Below are 17,349 nucleotides of genomic sequence, written 5' to 3'. Positions count from 1 at the left end.
GCCCAAAATTGGGCTGTGTCCAAACTCCAGATTAACACCACATCGGCACACTGAACTACAGCCTTAATAGGGTTCAGAAAGTGACAAAGATAATCAGGGTCCATCTTTGAAAACAGTTAAATCACCACGACATTGATTGTTTTTCAGAAGATGGCAAAAAATCCTGCATAGATGTTTGCATATTTCATCCCAGGTAATAGTAGCAGAAAAAACAGAGATGCTGAAGTATCTTACACATAGGATGGTAAATAAGAATGTATATATTACCTAGAAAACACAGGTTGGTATGTGTTCTGACAGAAATAGGACCAGACTGAAGTAGATTTGGGATAATACACTGCTGAAGACGTCACATCTTCCTAATAATGAGTTGGCCCAATTAACTAGAATAAAAGCTTGGAAGGCAAAACCAGTATCGAAACAATGTGGTAGTTTTAGAGAAGAGTATTTTAGTACATACTAGTGGAAAGGCAGGGCAAACAAATCCATTCTTCCTGGCTGGCAAAGGAGATAGATATTCAGATAGATATAAGAAAATGTGCATATGACAAATATTAGGTGAAGACTATTTAAGAATAATGAGTAGCTAGGGGTGAGGTATCCAGCTTTGTGTGTGTACCACTTTCGTGTTTCCTCGAAATAATCTCTCCTAGACTGTGGTATTCATGAAGTCACCACTCATTTCATCTTTAGAGAGGCTCAACTTAAAGTGCACAATCCACATGGTGCAGGATCAAACCATAACTTAGTTCCTACATAGAGTTGTTCTCTGAGCATGTGGCTTTTTGGAAAATCTGTAGGAGTGGGGACTTACTCATGGATACAGGTCCAAAGACATCAGGAAATGTACAGTGGCTCATCCAACATATACTGTAGAGTTTGGGTCACTTAACTGCCATCAGAAATGGGGATCCTGGCTGCTGTTCCTCCTTTAGGCCGAGTTTAGTTATGGAACCTGGCAATCCTCGTAAGTTCTATTGCACAGCTACAGGCTGTTAATGCATTTAGTAACTGAACAATGGAGAGACGTTTAAATTTAATGCTAATTTGGTGGATATTTGTACAATTACAAAGTATTTTAACAACTTGATTTTTGGCACTAATTTTTGTAGTCTGTAGTATGTACGACTGGAAGGGGTTTCGGCAGCAGAAGAAGAATAAAAAAGTTGGGCTCCACATACTGCAGTTTCTTATAAAATGGCTCTGTTCACTTCCAATGTTTATTGCTAAATATTTATTATCCACTTAGTCTCGGGATTGTTGTTTTCATAAGAATACAATTGCACGTTAATGTTTATTTAGAACTCTCAGCTTTATCAGTTACTGATCTTTATTTTGTTATATTTCTATTTTGTTATGAAATAAACACGTTTCTGGCAATTTGATTTTAAACAGAAGGTGCAGTTTCATTAGTTTATATTCAATCTCTGGTTTGGCTGTACAGTGTGTTTCCTAAAGTTGTCTGATGCTTCCCCAGTATACAAGATCTGGGAGACTTCAAATCAAAAGAGATGTGATACTTTGTCTCTGAGTTTAATCAGAAGGGTCATAAATTTTATTCTTATGAGGTATTTCAATATGTACAGATAATCCATAATCCTATGTTTTAAAGTAGAATATTAGAAATAGGGAGAGTAGGGTATTCAGCCCCTCCAGACTGCCCCATCATTCTGTATGATTTTGTCTGATCTGCCCCAGGCCGGATTCATACTAGCTCCTCATAGACCTCAATTCCTTGACATTTCAAAATCTCTCTCCTCTTAAAATGCTTTGTGACCTAGCTTCCACAACACTCTGGTGCAAATAATTCCAGACATTAACTAATGCTCTGAGAGAAGAAATTCCTTCCCATTTAATTTTTACTTCTTCTATAACCATGTCTCCTGGTTCGAGATTACTCCATTAATAGTAACACTTCCTCAATCTTGTCAAGCCCCCTCAAATCATGTATATTTCATAAGATTACCCCTCATTCTTCTAAACTCTGATGAATAAAGGCCTAATCTGTTTTCTTGATAAATCAACCACTTCAGCCCAGGAATTAGCTGAGTGAAAGCACAGCAAGTACTGCAGATGCTGGAAATCTGAAACAAAAACAAATTGCTGGTCTAGCAGCATCTGAGAGCAACAGAGTAATGTTTTGAGTCCTGTACAACTTTTGTTCGATACTGAATTAGCTTGAAAATGATGGTTTTCGAGTTGTGTTGACGGGGGCAGCGAGAGGAGCAAGTGGAACAGATTTCAGAGCAAAAGACAAATGGTGGTAAAGGAGAAACAGTGATGTAAAATGGGTGTAAATGAAGGTGTGTAAAGGAGAAAATGACTCCTCTCTGCTGAGAACAAAATCAACAAGACACAAAGAAGAGAATACCTGGGGAGGATGAAGGATGTGAGAAAAATGAAGACATACTCTGAAGTTGTGGAACTTGAATGCTAGAAGGTGTAAAGTGCCTATGTGGAAAATGAGATCCAGCTTGCTTTAAACTTCATTTTGAACTCTGTATCAGGTCCAGGACAGAAATATTAGCAGGAGATTAAATTGATTTAGTCAAAAGACAGGCAACTAAAAGATCAGGGTTTTCCTGTAAAAAGAGCGGAAGTGTTTCACTAAGCAGTCACCTGGTTTGTGGATAGACCTCGTCAATGTAAGGGAGACTGCATTGTGAGCAGTAGAAGCAGGTGACTAGATTGAAAGAAGTGCAAGCAAAACACAGCTTCGCTTGAACAGTGAGGAGGGAGGAGGTGAATGGGCAAGTGTTACACCATCTGCAATTGCATTGGAAGGTGCCATGAGGGAGTGAGGAACTATCAGGAATGATGGATGAGTGGATCAGGGTGTCAAGGAGGGAACAGTCTCTGTGGAATGCTGACAGTGGGGGGCGGGGGGCGCGGTGCGGGGGAGGGTAAGATATAGTTGGTGGTGGTACCTTTGCTGGATGTAGTGGAAATGGTAGAAGATGATACTTTGAATGCAAAAACAGATAGGGTGGAAAAAAAACAAGAGGAACCTATAATTATCTGGGAGAGAGGGGAAGAAGTGAAGGTAGAAGTGTGACAGATTGGGCAGACATAGTTGAGGGATCTGCCAACCATGTGGGGAAATCTTGGGTTGAGGGAAAAGTAGGCTATGTTGGAGGTGCCCTTTTGGAAATTGGCACCAATGGAACTGATGCAATGGTGATAGAGAAATTGGGAAAATGGAATAGATTCCTTCCAGTCGGCAGAGTGAGGGAAGTGTGGTCAAGTTTAAGCTCTTTTGAATCTCTTAAGGTGAATGCTCCGCCACTATATTTAGTTCAAACTACAACTCCGGTTATAGATTTCACCAGAATACTGGTCTGGCATAGTTCAGTAACCCTCCAAGTTAAATACCATCTTGACTTGGCATCATATCCTGCTCCTTTACTGCTGCAGAGTTACAATCCTGGAGCTCCCTTCCTAATACACTGTGAATGTCCTGGGTCTGGGAGATATTGTTCGTTGCTCCTTATAGTTATCCTTAGTGAAGAGTTTAGATAAACTATATAATTGTGGTAACAGAATTACAGGGAGAGATTGAGGGCATGATTGTATCATTCAGGCTCCATTTTATTTTTGATACCCATCTCATCGTTTTGATGTATTGTGGTTTAGAGTTGTTATGGACAATATGGAGATGGCTAAATGGTGGAATTCATAATTGATATAAATATATGTTGTAAACCATTGTGTGCTGTACTCATTGCAAGATGGTGATATACCTGAGTTCTTAGTTCTTATAATTAATTATGAACTCAGTAATAGATTGTATAGTTATGCTGGAATCATGTAGTATAATTTGATGATTGTGAGGATAATTTTGGATCGTGTAACACAAGCCATTAAAGATGTGATTTTTTTTTCCAATTATAACAAATTTCTGAGTGTGTGTGCTGCTGTTTACAGCAACAAAATGGAATTGACCAGGAAAGCAATCCCAACGGACTTTGGTGGAAGAGAGTTCAGATGGCCTTTGGAGAACATCTTTCAGGCACTCCGAGTCTAGAAGGCCCAGTGGTTAGCACTGCTGCCTCATAGCGCCAGAGTCCTGGGTTCAAATGAAGCCTCGGATGATTGGCATTTTGGAGTTTGCACATTCTCCTCATGTCTGCATGGGTTTCTTCCAGGTGTTCCAATTTCCTTCCACAGTCCAAAGATGTGCAAGTTAGGTGGATTTGCCACGCTGAATTGTCCATAATATCCAAGGATGTGTAGGCTAGGTGGGTTAGCCATGGGAAATGCAGAGTTACAGGGCTAGAATAAAGACCTGGGTGTGGGTGGGATGGTCTTTTGGAGGGTCAGTGTGGACTCGATGGATTGAATGGCTTGCTTCCACAACGTAGCGATACTATGATTCTAAGGTCTATCTATACATTTTACCATCTAAGTATTCGCGGCAATAGTCTAGACTTCCTGACTCATGTAGCAACACCTAAGGCTGTCGGTAAAATGGCAGTTGTGCTGGACAGGGGCAGTCTCCCTCAGAGGGGACAGTAAACCTATGCTCCTTGCCATGGTTGCTCTCCTGGAGCTGCACCTGGAAAAATTCTAGTAATCTTTGGAGGGCATATTGCTTGACTGCTTTGACACCCCAAAAGCACTGATGAAAACTAATGCACTGCCATGATGGTTGAAGCTGGAGTATAAATAGCAGACGTCTGGGGTCCCAATACAGAACATAGCTGTAGGATACCCCCTGCTTGTGGGGTAATGGAAACTGCAATACTGGATCGGATTGTGAGGGAGAAAGAGGAGCACTTTGTGCAGCATGGAAGCAGCAGCAACAGTGGCTACATAAAGAGCAGAGAGACTGTAGTCAGTAGTTTCTTAAACAATGTTCTGAAACATTGTGGGGAGAGCAGCTTCATGAAGAGAAGAGTGAACTAACATGAGAAGCGCAGCAAGGTTGGCAGACAAAAACCAACAGCAGGGAAGGAGGACAGCACACTCACATTGGACCTGCAGGAGAAAGGCAGTGCTGGTGGGAGCTAAAAGCTAGCAGCAGAGGAAGGGCCAACAAATGGAGAGTGGACCTACGTGAGAAGGGCAGTTACAGTGGGATTTACAGTCTGTCAGCAGAGAGGGAGGGCCGCATATAGAGAGTAAACTTGTGTGAGAAGGGCCGTGATGGTGGGAGACAAAAACTGACAGTAAACAGTTCCTTTAAGGTGTATCTCTACATGTCAGTGCCAAAGGGTCGATACTTCTTCCATAATCTCTTTTGAGTGGCCAAATGGTTTGTTTCAGAGGATGATGTTACTGTTGAAGAACACAGTTAAAAATTTCACGTTTAAGCTCTTTAACATCCAAATTAATTAACATGGAGGTGGTTCCAATGGCTATGTGTTGCAGCTGCAGAATGTAGGAAGAGTATTTGCCTGTGCAATCCTTGGTAATCATATCTACAAAAATTGTTGGCAACTCAAAGAGCTTCAGCTCAAAGTTGATGAGCTGGAGTCCAATCTCAGACACATACAGAGGTTAGAGAAGTACCTGAACACATCACTTAAATAAATTACATCGAATTACTAAATCACAGGTGGTCTATGCTCAGGGACAGATGGGTGATTGTATATTGGGATCCAGAATTTAGGTATGGAGGAACCTCAGCCATCCTCCTTGGTACAACAGAAACAAGGCTCTTATTGCTGTCTGGAAGAATGCACAGACCTTAAGGCGAATGAGCAAACTGACCACAATACTGTGGTCCAGAGTGCCATTCAAGTGTACTTGAATAAAAAAAAGTAGTAGTGAAAGGGGATAGCATAGTAAGGTCAAACAGACACATTTCTCTGCAGCAAAGGCAGAGAATCCTGAAGGTGATGTTGCTTATCTGGTGACAGATTCTGGAAATCTCCTCTGGGCTGGACAGCAACTTGCAGTGGAAGGGGAAGGATCAATTGTTGTGGTTCACAAAAGTGCCATTGGTAGGACTGGGAAAGTCATTCTGCTGAAGAACTGTGAGAAGCTTGCGGATAAATTAGAAAGCAGAACCACAAGGATAAAAAAATTCCAGTTACTCCCTGAGCCATGTGCAATTTGGCATTGGATGCATAGGGTTAGAGAGGGAAATATGTGGCTCAAAGATTGGCATGGGAAAATGGATTATAATTAATTAGGCACTGGCACCAGAAAGGAAAAAATGGTTTCATTTGGGACAGGCTTCATTAGTATCATTTAGGACCAGTGTACTGACTACGCATATAACTGGGATTGTAAGTAGGCCATTAAAATAATTAGTGGGCGCAAGAGTTCAGTTGACAGGAGTTTAAGAAATCAAAAAGGAACAAAAAGGTAGAGGTGCAGGGAGTGAAAAGATGAAAAATAACCATAGGAATATATGTAGAAGACTATAACAGACGTTTGAGCCAAAGTGAGTTATAATAGTTAACAACTCCAAGCTTAAGGTTCTTTATCTGAATGCATCAGCATTTGTAACAAATCAAAATAAATAACTGACTTTTTCATGCAGAGGGTGGTACGGGTATGGAATGAGTTGTCAGAGGAAGTGGTGGAGGCTGGTACAATTGCAACATTTAAGAGGCATTTGGATGGGTATATGAATAGGAAGGGTTTGGAGGGATATGGACCGGTTGCCGGCAGGTGGGACTAGATTGGGTTGGAATATCTGGTTGGCATGGACGGGTTGGACCGAAGGGTCTGTTTCCATCCTGTACATCTCTATGACTCTGTGACTTGAGATCTGATATGGAAATGTGGTTGACAGGATGACAAAGACTCAGATCTCTATATTCAATGATAGTTAATGTTCTGAAAAAAATCGGCAAAAGGTAAAAGGAGTTGGGATAGCATCGTTAATTAAGGAAGGTATTGATGCAGTTGTAAGTAGTGATATTGGGGTAACAGGTTGTATGTGGAATCAGTTTAGGTTGAAATTAAAAACAGAAAAGGAATGAAATTGTCGGTGGGAGTTATCTATAGGCCTCCAAATAGTTGTCACACTGTAGGACAAAAAAAATAAATTGGGAAATAATAGAAGGGGGCTATGATTATCGTGAGTAATGTAAATCTGTACAATTGCTATAATAGGGGAAACCAAAGGACCATTGCAGCTAGAATTAAAGCGTTTTGGGCCCAGAGAGACAAGCTCAAGGTAGAGGATGGCGTATCATTATGGGCAGCGAGAGTGATTGTCCTGAACAAAGGTCGCTGTCAAATATGGGCTGAACTCCACCATACCCATCAGGGATATCCAAAATGAAAATGTTGGTGAGAGTTGGTGGCCAGACATGGGCACATACATAGTCACGTTGGTGGGACAGTGACCAAAGTGTCAACAAGGACAAAAATTACCGCCAGCAACATCCCCACATCAGTCGGAGTAGCAAGATAAATCTTGGACTCAGTTGCATGTTTAGTATGCAGGTCCTTTCATGGGTTCAATGTTTTTAGTCATTGTAGATGCCTACTCAAAGTGGTTGGATGTAGACAGAGTCCATTTACCAAACACTGTAGTGACAATAGAAAAAATTACTTTTGGTTTTGATTTTATTATCATGTCTTTTGTGACACACTGAGTTGCTGAGGTATTGGTCACAGATAACAGCCCATCGTTTACCAACAGGGACTTGAGTTGCTTCTTAAAGTTAAATGGGATTCAACGTATTACAACAGTTCTTTACCACCATTCATCCAAAGGCCTGGCAGAAAGAGAAGTCCAACTTTTGAAAGTTAGAGTGAAGAAACACTCTACCTTACTAGATACCAAGTAGTCACGGCTCTTGTTTGATTATAGGACCACCCCACAGGCATAGCAGTGGTAGAGTTGCTAATAGGTAGAAGACGCCACACCAGGCCAAGCCTTCCTGGACCTGGGGTGTTGAGGAAACGGTGAAATAGCATCAGGAACTCCAATGCCAAACCCAAGACTCTGCTGGGTGAGACAGACAGTTTGATACAGGGGACAAAGCTTGGTGCAAGAATCATAGAATTGGCCCCACATGAGTAACAGACATGAGATCAGGACCAGTGACTTATAAAGATCGGGTAGGTGTGACTATCCTGAATAAGCATGTTGACCATTTGAAAACTGCAAATTCGCAGACTGTATAGTAGCAAAACTTGCACTGTCCCTCAGAGCCTTCAGAAATACTTCAGGGACCTGTTGATTCACCTTCTCCATCAAACATTGTCAAGTTTTCTGAATCAGAGATGCACATGATGGAAGAAGCTGCCTCAATGCGTCCATCTCTTGGTGAAAGGAGTGAAGGTCCACTGACGCTTTCCATGCGATAGAGATGAGCTCCGGTTCGTTACATGTCTCCTGTTGAATTCCGACTTGGCGGAACCTGACTCGGTTTTAAAATGGCCCAGGGGCTTTCAAAGGAAACACCCTGTGTCCATGGACTCAATGGAGAGGGATTGGAATAAGTCAGCCAGCTGGACCTCTTTGGATATGATGTCCCTGATTGGACCAGATTAACAGCCTCAATCAGGGAGAACGGGCAGACATAAACGGATGAACGTCAGGGACATTGAGTGCCGGAATGCCTGACTCAGTGAGAGGTAGTGTTATTGTCAAAGGCAATGTATTTGTGAACAAAGGGTGATTGGTGATAAGATGTTGGCTTCTGAAGAGTTATTTCACCAATGAAAACAGATAAGCAAGATACTAATGGAAGGAAAGACCTTGTAATATTCTCTATCACCGGGGACAAATATTTGACAAACTAAGGGGACTAAAGGCAAACAAGTTGCCAGGTTCCGATGGCCTGCACCATGGGTTTTTAAGGATATCGCTGCAGAGATAGTGAAGTCACTGGTCAAAATATTCTAAAGCTCACTGGAATCCCAATCCCAAAGGGTTCCAGTGGATTGGAAAACTGTTAATGCTTAAGAGGAGAGGGAGATAGAAAGCAGGGAACTATAACTCGGTTATTCTAGCGTTTATTGGGAAAATGCAAAGGTCATTAAGGAAGAGATAGGATATTTATAAAAAGTTTATGCAATCAGAGTCATTATGGTTTTGTCAAAGGAAAATCATGTTTGGCAAATTTGTTAAAGTTCTTTGAGGATATAACAAGCAGAGTTGATAAAAGGGAACCAGTAAATGTAGTGTATTTGGATTTCCAGAAAACATTTGATAAGGTGGCACATACAAGTTAAGATATCATGATATTGGGGGTAATGTATTAACATTGACTGAGGAGTAGTTAACATACAGAAGACAGACAATTGGGATTAATTGGTCTTATTCAGGTTGGAAAGATGTGACTACTGTAGTGCCAAAAAAAATCAGTCCTACGCCTTTACGATCTACATTATTTACTATCTACATTAATGATTTGGAGGAGGGAGCACAGTGTGATGTATCTAAATTTGCTGATGATACAAAAGTAAGTGGGAGGCCATGCTGGAATGAGAACACAAAGAATCTGCGAGAGGATACAGACAGTGAATGGGCAAAAAAAAAAATCTTGGCAGATGGAGTTTAAAGGTCAGGCGCTTTGTTCGGAAGTAACAAATTGAGAGAGGAAGAGTGCATGAAATGCAAAATGTTAGCATGCAAGTACAAGTAATTAAGAAGGCAAATTGACAGATAGTCTTTATTGCTAAGGGATTGATGTTTAGAAGTAGGGAAATCTTGTTACAGCTGTACAGGGTTTGATGAGGTCACATGCAATATTATGTACAGTTTTGGTCCTGGTGGTTAATGAAGGATATAATGGCATTAGAGGTGATTCAAAAGAGATTCACAAGACTGATTCCTGGGTTGAAACCTATGAAGAATGCTAAGCAGATTAAATTTTTAAAGTTAGAAGAATGAGGGGTGATCTTATTGAAACATACAAAACTCTGCTGGGACTTGACAGGATGTTGAGGTGATGTTTCCACCAGAGGAGGAATCGCAAACTAGAACACATAGTTACAGAATAAGGGGTCACACTATTTAAAACCAAGAGCAAAGGAATTCCTTTTCCCAGTGGATAGTAAATATCTGGAATTTTCTATCTCAAAGAATTCTGAATGCTGGATCAGTATTTAAAAAGTAGATATGAAGAGTTTTGAAATACCAGGGAGTTGAGTCATATCAAGAGCTGGTATGAAAGAGACATTGAGACTTGGGGCAGGCCTGAAGAGTCGAATGGTCTATTTCTGCTCCTAGTTCTTATATTCTCATGCAGCATTACATTTTGATATACAAGTGTATGAATGGAGTTGGCCACTAATTCTCTGTTAGAAAGGATTGGCTCAAGGCTGTGCACAAAGCTTTGTGCCAAGTCGAGCTGAATTGTTCCATGCTCCTTGTTATTGGCTGGAGGTTTTCCATCAGGTTTTGCAATAAACCAGACATTTTATTGTCAAGATTAGAGTAGTGCTGGAAAAGCACAGCAGGTCGGGCAGCATCTGAGGAGCAAGAAAATCGACATTTCGGGCAAAGGTCCTTCATCAGACTTTCGTGCTCCTCAGATGCTGTGCCCTTCCAGCACTACTCTAGTCTTGCATCTAATCTTCAACATCTGCAGTACTCACTTTCACCAAACATTTTGTTGTGCATATTTGGCAATGTTTTTTCTTTTGTAAGGAACCCATTTAAGTCCTGATCTGTATCCTCTGCAGTAGAATCCACATATAAACATGCTGTCCAAACAACTAGTACATGTGCAATGCATGGCTCCTTCAATGACTGCAACTTAGTCAAGTCCAATGCCTCAGCTCCCACCTGTAATCTGTTCTTTAGGGTATGCACCATTTACTGTCCCAGTTGGTGGTTTTAAATGTGAAATCAAGTGAGAACACTGTTTACATAAGCACACCTTTCTTCCTGTACTTTCAATCCCTCAACAGGTTGGACCTTAAGAATCTGAAAATAGGAAGTCTCAAGGGTAAGGCAAGGGATGAGCAAGTAAGAGCAGGGGATGAAGTGGCATCAGGATGTGAGAATGAGGGTTAGGTCTGAGATTACAATTTTTTTTCTGGTTTCAGTTCTGCTGGTGGCCACAGTCTCAGGCTTTGATGGCAGCATTTCTCCTGCAAAAGCATTCAGAATACACTGGGTTACCAGGCCTCCTTCCACAAGTTTCTGCTGTCGCTGGTTATGTGCCACTTTGTCCTTCAAATGAGAGGGAATCGTCAATGAACAAAATACACTGTGGTTATGTGATGTCGCTGTTATGATTGAATACCAGCAGATGTTTGCAAGCTGCAAGATGTGGGTGTGAAAATGATCATGCTGCTCAATATACGAGAGTGATATGAAGTGTATTAATGTGAGGTGTGAGCCTAAGCTGATTGGAATTGTTGGTGTGCTGAAGTGAGCTGAGACTACTAGTGTAGTTCAGATGATATAGCATTCATGAACCTTGACCACACATGTAAGGTCACGTAGAAAGATAGTGTCTTTTTATTCTGTAGTTTTAGAACTCTGGACTTTAAGTGATCACAGACTGTTTTAAAGAAGTGTGACAAGAGTGGTTGCAATTTGAATAGCACGTATCTGGACACTGTGTCAAGATTTGAATAAACAGTACTTGCAAAGGTGCAGACAATTTAGAGCTGAGGGGTTGTACTGAGGCAACTTTTGCTGACAAGAAGTTGATTGATAACTGGTCATTAGTCCATAGACCATGAAAGAGACCTTTTTGACACCAAAAGCTGTGTGATTGGTTCACACTGAAAAACTTAAAGCAGGGAACAAAGAGAGAACAGTTCAGTTCCTCCCCAGCTCAGGAGTGATCTATGCTCTCTGCTATAAAAGCTCACTGAACCAGAAGAAAACCAGATTATCCTTACTGCAACAGTTGTTCAAAACTGCGACTTTAAACTGATAAGCCAGAGATTTGTTTTATAAGGGAACCACCCACCTTGTGTCAAAAACCGCAAATGCTGGATATCAGAGCTCTGATGAAGAATCATCTAGACACGAAACATCAGCTTGCGCTTCTCCAGGGACACTGTCTGACCGGCTGTGATCTCCAGCATTTGTTGTTTGCAGATCAGATTGCAGGATCTGCAGTGATTTGTTCCTACCCGCCTTTTGTCTCTTAGCAACCAGTAAAAACATCTGGAGAAAGACAACTAAAGCAATGTGGTGGCCGACAGAAGAGTCATAAAGATCATTTCAACATCTGGAACAAAGACAACTGAACTCTGTACCCTCTGCTCATAACCTATTGTCTGTTTGTTTATCTGTGGGTGTGTGTAAGGATGAGTTTATAAAATTTCCTTGGCATGTAGGAGGTTGAGGGGTGACCATATAGAGGTTTAGGAAATCATGAGGGGCAGAGGTAGGGTAAATAGATCAGGTATTTTCCCTGGGGTGGGGAGTTCTAAGCTAGGCAGCATATTTTTAAGATGAGAGGAGAAAAATTTAACAGGGACTTGAGAGGCAACTTTTTCACACAGAGGGTGGTTCACATGTGGAATGAACTGTCGGAGGAAGTGGTAAATATGGGTACATTACAAAATTTAAAAGACAATTGAATAAGGAAAGTTTACAAGGATATGGGCTAAGCACCAATACATGGGGCTAGTTTAGTTTGGGATGGACCAACAGGGCCGAAGGTCTGTTTCTGTGCTGTATGACTCTATTTCTCTATAATGATAAGAGTTTTAATTAGTAGTATTATATACCGGTTCATAACTGTTTACCTATAGCTAGAGTCTAATCACTTTTAATAGTGATTCCTGTTCAGTATAGAAACCAGATCCATGCCTTTTATCAATTTAGGTCTGAAAGTCGGATAAATTGGGGAATGTTGTAAACTTTTCAAATATTTGGCTTTTGTGACGACTCTGGGAATAGCAGTGAGTTGTAGCACACTGAGCTGCTTGCAGTAGTGTATCTTGGTCCTTATTGCTTGACTTTCACAGCCATCTTCCTCACTACTTTTTGACCATGTGTCTGGACTGTCTCCTCACCCCACCCACATAAGTTTTTCATCAAGACTTTCAGTGCAGTGGCATCAGAAAACCTTGAAGTGGACTCTTTCCCAGGCCAAACTACCTTCAAATATACCTCCTAGTATCCACTCCAGCCACAGCACACTTTCAGTTTAAAAAGTGCTGGCTAACTTTAAATGTTACAGCCTGTCTATAAATCACACCAGCCATTCACTGTGCTGGCCTCCTTCTGATGCATCCAGCCAATGAACAACATGTTTGATATTGGCCTGACACTGAGATTGCTTAAATAAGTAGTCAGCAGGTGCCGATTAGTTGTGCATTGTGACCCCAACCACCATTTACATACAACAACCAACTCAGTGGATGGGACCACAATGACAACTCAGAGTTGCAAAGCCAGCTGATGCAACCGCTCCAAACAGGTACTAATTTTGCCTAGTGTCAGAATGCCCCAAAAAACAAGAAATCATTTAAAAACATGGGCTCCACAGCCATACTCCCTGTAATTTATCTATTCCGTTGGTCTGGTGTGTCGTGTGTGTGTGTGTGTGTGTGTGTTGTGCGTGTGTGTGTCGCTCTGATTTCACTGAATATGTCACTCACACAAACCAAAGGAGGAAGTGAGGGCTGCCGATGCTGGAGATCAGAGTTGAAGCAAAGCGTAGCATACCTATTGCATGGCTTCATGTGCTGTACCCACTGACAGCAGGCTACATGCCACCAGCAGAATCTTGGGAAACTCAAGCTTATTACTGCATTTTTAGAAACAAAATCAATGCAACAAGTGCTCTTGTAAGACTACATTACTGAAATGAACACATTTCCTTGCAGGGCCAAACCAGTTGTACTTCCTTTTTCTTCTCTGGTCAGTCCAAGGAAAATGTTAGCACCATCGCTGCTGCAGAGGCATGGTCCTCACTCACCTCAGCCATCCAACAACCAACTCAGTGGAGGGGACCACAAGTACAACTCAGTCTTCCCAAGCCAGCTGATGCAACCCTTCCAAGCAGGTACTTTGAAACATTTTTTTGGGAAATCATAGGGGAAACACAAGCATGGAACAGAAGATGCAAGCACTCATACTTCTTAAAATTTTGGTATAAGCAACAAATTTAACTTTAGTAAACTAAATCATAATGATCCTGTAGAACAAACCTTTCTGAGGATTTCATTTTGTTTTCAGAAATTTGATGCTTGTAAATTGTAACATTTAATAGAATTTCAGTGTTAATAAAATTGTCTGTGATGTTCTAATAGGCAGAGAGCTGTCTAGTGTGATGTTGAGTCAAAGAAGTGAAGCAGTTCCAAATTGATTCTACTTATTTGGAGTGGGCATGCTGCAATCAGTTTCAGCCAATTAATGAATAAAAAGAAAAATGTTAATGAGAGAGAAGAAAAATCAATGATCCCATTCACAGTCGATGTGTACCATGTGGCAGAGTTTGCATCAGGATAGGATACTGCCCTTCGTCAAAAAGTCTGCTGACACTCTTGAAATAGTCAGATTACTACGGTAATCATTTCACTGAGATATAAGGGTGGCCTGTTCCTCTGAAGCTATGGTACAGCATGAGCTACTTTCTGCGGAAGAAAGAGAGAAAATTGGGGATGGGTGGGCAGCACAGAAAAGCAAAGGAAACTTCAGCCACTTACAGGAACAACCCAGTAAATCGTAACACCAGAAATGGAGTTGACCTTGGTGTTTCCAGGGCTGGCAAAGGGAAAAGTCTGTAAGGTGTTTGATTTTGATCACAAAACCGTAGATTATAATTGAAACCAAATTTACAAATTGTTTTTTTCACACTCATTATTGGACAAATCCGATCCCAGATTGAAATCTGACTTGATAGATCATATTTTGTTCTTTTCTAATTTACCTTTTAAGATGAAAGGGAAAAAAAAAACAAAATTACATAATTTGAACAATGCTAAAGTATACAGTAAAATATAATATTTGATTCTCTCCACTGCATTCCTTTATAGATAGGAATAGATAACCTTAGTGCAAGGGTCTAGTTGGAAAGTTCCAGAAAAAATATTTAGTTAGAACTCTGAAGGGGGATCTCTCAAACAGCAGAGAGATTTCCCTTCTGTATCATATCTATTGATAATGACTTAACTGTTGGTTTCAATTCCCAATCTTGATAATCTTTTCCTTAGGTATTCACACAACAGAGCTTAGATTTTCTCAGCTTCAAATAACCCCTTCAGAGTTTGAATTAAACACTTCCATGGAATTTCTGAACTAAACCCTTGCACTGAGGTAATTTATTTTTAGCTTTCTAAACAAATTTCTTGCTCCAGGAAAATTGTGTTCTCACATCTAACATTAACCAGAACTTCTGCAAACTGAAACTTAAAGCATTCCAAACTATGGTTATTTTTCCAAATCAAAAAACAAATTAACTCTTGATCCTTTTAACTGAAAGCATGCTAATATTCATCAATGTTTACTCTGTCTGCTCATAAAATTCTTCCAAAGCAAAACAAAATCCTATTAACACGATAGGTATGCTCTCTCCCATACTGATTTTAAATAAAACCATGCTTTAGAAATATGGATGTTAGTCAGTAGACCCCCACATACACTGAGACCAAAATCTACATGTCACTCGTGCAAAATCCAAACTCTAACATATCTATATATCACACCCATACATTACAATCATATAACATGCCACAGAATTGGGTAATGCTCTGTAGGGGAATAATCTCTTGACATTTAATTATTGGCTCATCCTTGAAGAACAGATAAGACCCATGCAAGTTTTCATGGGTTGCCTGTGCCTTTAAGTGAAGCCCAGCAAGTACCAGCATCTTAGGAAAGTAGACACCTCACACACTTGAAAGTATGCAACATGAAATTCTTTTTAAAAAACTTAAAACACAAAGGTTGAAAGAATGGAGCATGACCGTCATTTCCCATTGTTACTGTTAAAAGTTCAGGATTAGTCAACCGTCTCTGTCCAGATGAACGAATACTGAAATGAGTGGAATAAACTATAAACCACGAAAGGAAGTGAGTTTCCTATTATTCAACAGGAACCTAATAGAGTGGTTTCTGAACAGTATATAAAGAAAGTATTATTGGACAAGACTTACTAGGGTTTGGGAGGGAGAGAAAGAAAGAAGTGTTCAGTCTCTCTGTTCAATTTTTGTTCAGTTTAATTACTGATGTTATTTTGTTATGTGTTATTAGAATGTGGTTTGTCAGTCAAGATTCAAATGTTGCTTGTTTGAAATCAAAGGAATTTTCAGTTAATCCACCAGTAATTATCTACTAACGGTCTCGCGAATGGGATTATTTATGTGTACAGAATTCATTTGAAAGTAAAGTCTAACTGCATGGAAAAATTTAAATTATGGCACAAAACTACACAGGCATGTGGACAATAATCTTAAATTACAAGTTAGTATTCAGTGAATACATTACCTTGCTCTAAGTGAAATGCAACAAATGATTGAAGTCAGAACTGTTCATGCGTACTGGATGCCTATGCGGTCTATGTTGCATTTCTATGTATCCTTTTTGCTTTATCCCTCATGCAAGCATTTTATCTCATATAACAATGTACTTAATTCATAGAATTTGTGAACATATTCTTTTTGTAGTACATATTTATGTACAATGAAGAGTGCAAGGGAGCACACCAGGAACAGCATCAGGCATACTTACAAATGAGGAGCCAACCTGGTGAAGCTACAATGGAAGAGTGCCTATGTATCAACAGCTTGAGCAATAAGTTACAGAAAGGGCTAAGTGATTCCTCAAAGATCTGCCGTCCTGCCACATCCATTTTGAATGGTGGTAGATAGTAACCAGTTCACTGCAGGTGATGAAAATATTTCCATCCTCAATGATAGTGACCCAGTGCATCAGCAAAAGATAAGGCTGAAGCATTTGCGACTGCTGGCAAAGGGGATGATCCGTCTCAGCCTCCTGCAGAGGTCCTTAATATGACAGAACGTAGAACATAGAACATTACAGCACAGTACAGGCCCTTCGGCTCTCGATGTTGCACTGACCTGTCATACCAATCTGAAACCCATCTAACCTACACTATTACATGTACGTCCATATGCTTGTCCAATGACGACTTAAATGTACTTAAAGTTGGCGAATCTACTACCGTTGCAGGCAAAGCATTCCATACCCTTATTACTCTCTAAGTAAAGAAACTACCTCTGACATCTGTCCTATATCTATCACCCCTCAATTTAAAGCTATGCCCACTCGTGCTCGCCGTCACCATACTTGGAAAAAGACTCTCCCTGTCCACCATATCTAACTCTCTAATTATCTTATATGTCTCTATTAAGTCACCTCGCAACCTTCTTCTCTCCAACGAAAACAGCCTCAAGTCCCTCAGCCTTTCCTCATAAGACCTCCCCTCCATACCAGGCAACATCCTAGTAAATCTCCTCTGCACCCTTTCCAAAGCTTCCACATCCTTCTTATAATGC

The 17,349-nt window shown here is 40.6% G+C and overlaps 1 protein-coding gene across 5 annotated transcripts in view; it reads left to right on the top strand.

The window, feature by feature from the left end:
* Positions 1-17,349, top strand: part of LOC122554496 (zinc finger protein GLIS3) — a 455,475-nt gene that overhangs the window by 358,975 nt on the left and 79,151 nt on the right. For all 5 annotated transcript variants that reach the window (XM_043699622.1, XM_043699620.1, XM_043699621.1 and 2 more), the window contains one exon: positions 13,717-13,895. In XM_043699622.1, coding sequence (XP_043555557.1) covers positions 13,717-13,895 — 179 coding nt within the window. The remainder of the gene's footprint in view (positions 1-13,716; positions 13,896-17,349) is intronic.

The sequence above is a fragment of the Chiloscyllium plagiosum genome, chromosome 11, assembly GCF_004010195.1.
Source record: "Chiloscyllium plagiosum isolate BGI_BamShark_2017 chromosome 11, ASM401019v2, whole genome shotgun sequence".
Taxonomy (NCBI): Eukaryota; Metazoa; Chordata; class Chondrichthyes; order Orectolobiformes; family Hemiscylliidae; genus Chiloscyllium; species Chiloscyllium plagiosum.
This window is presented reverse-complemented; position numbering and strand designations above follow the sequence as displayed.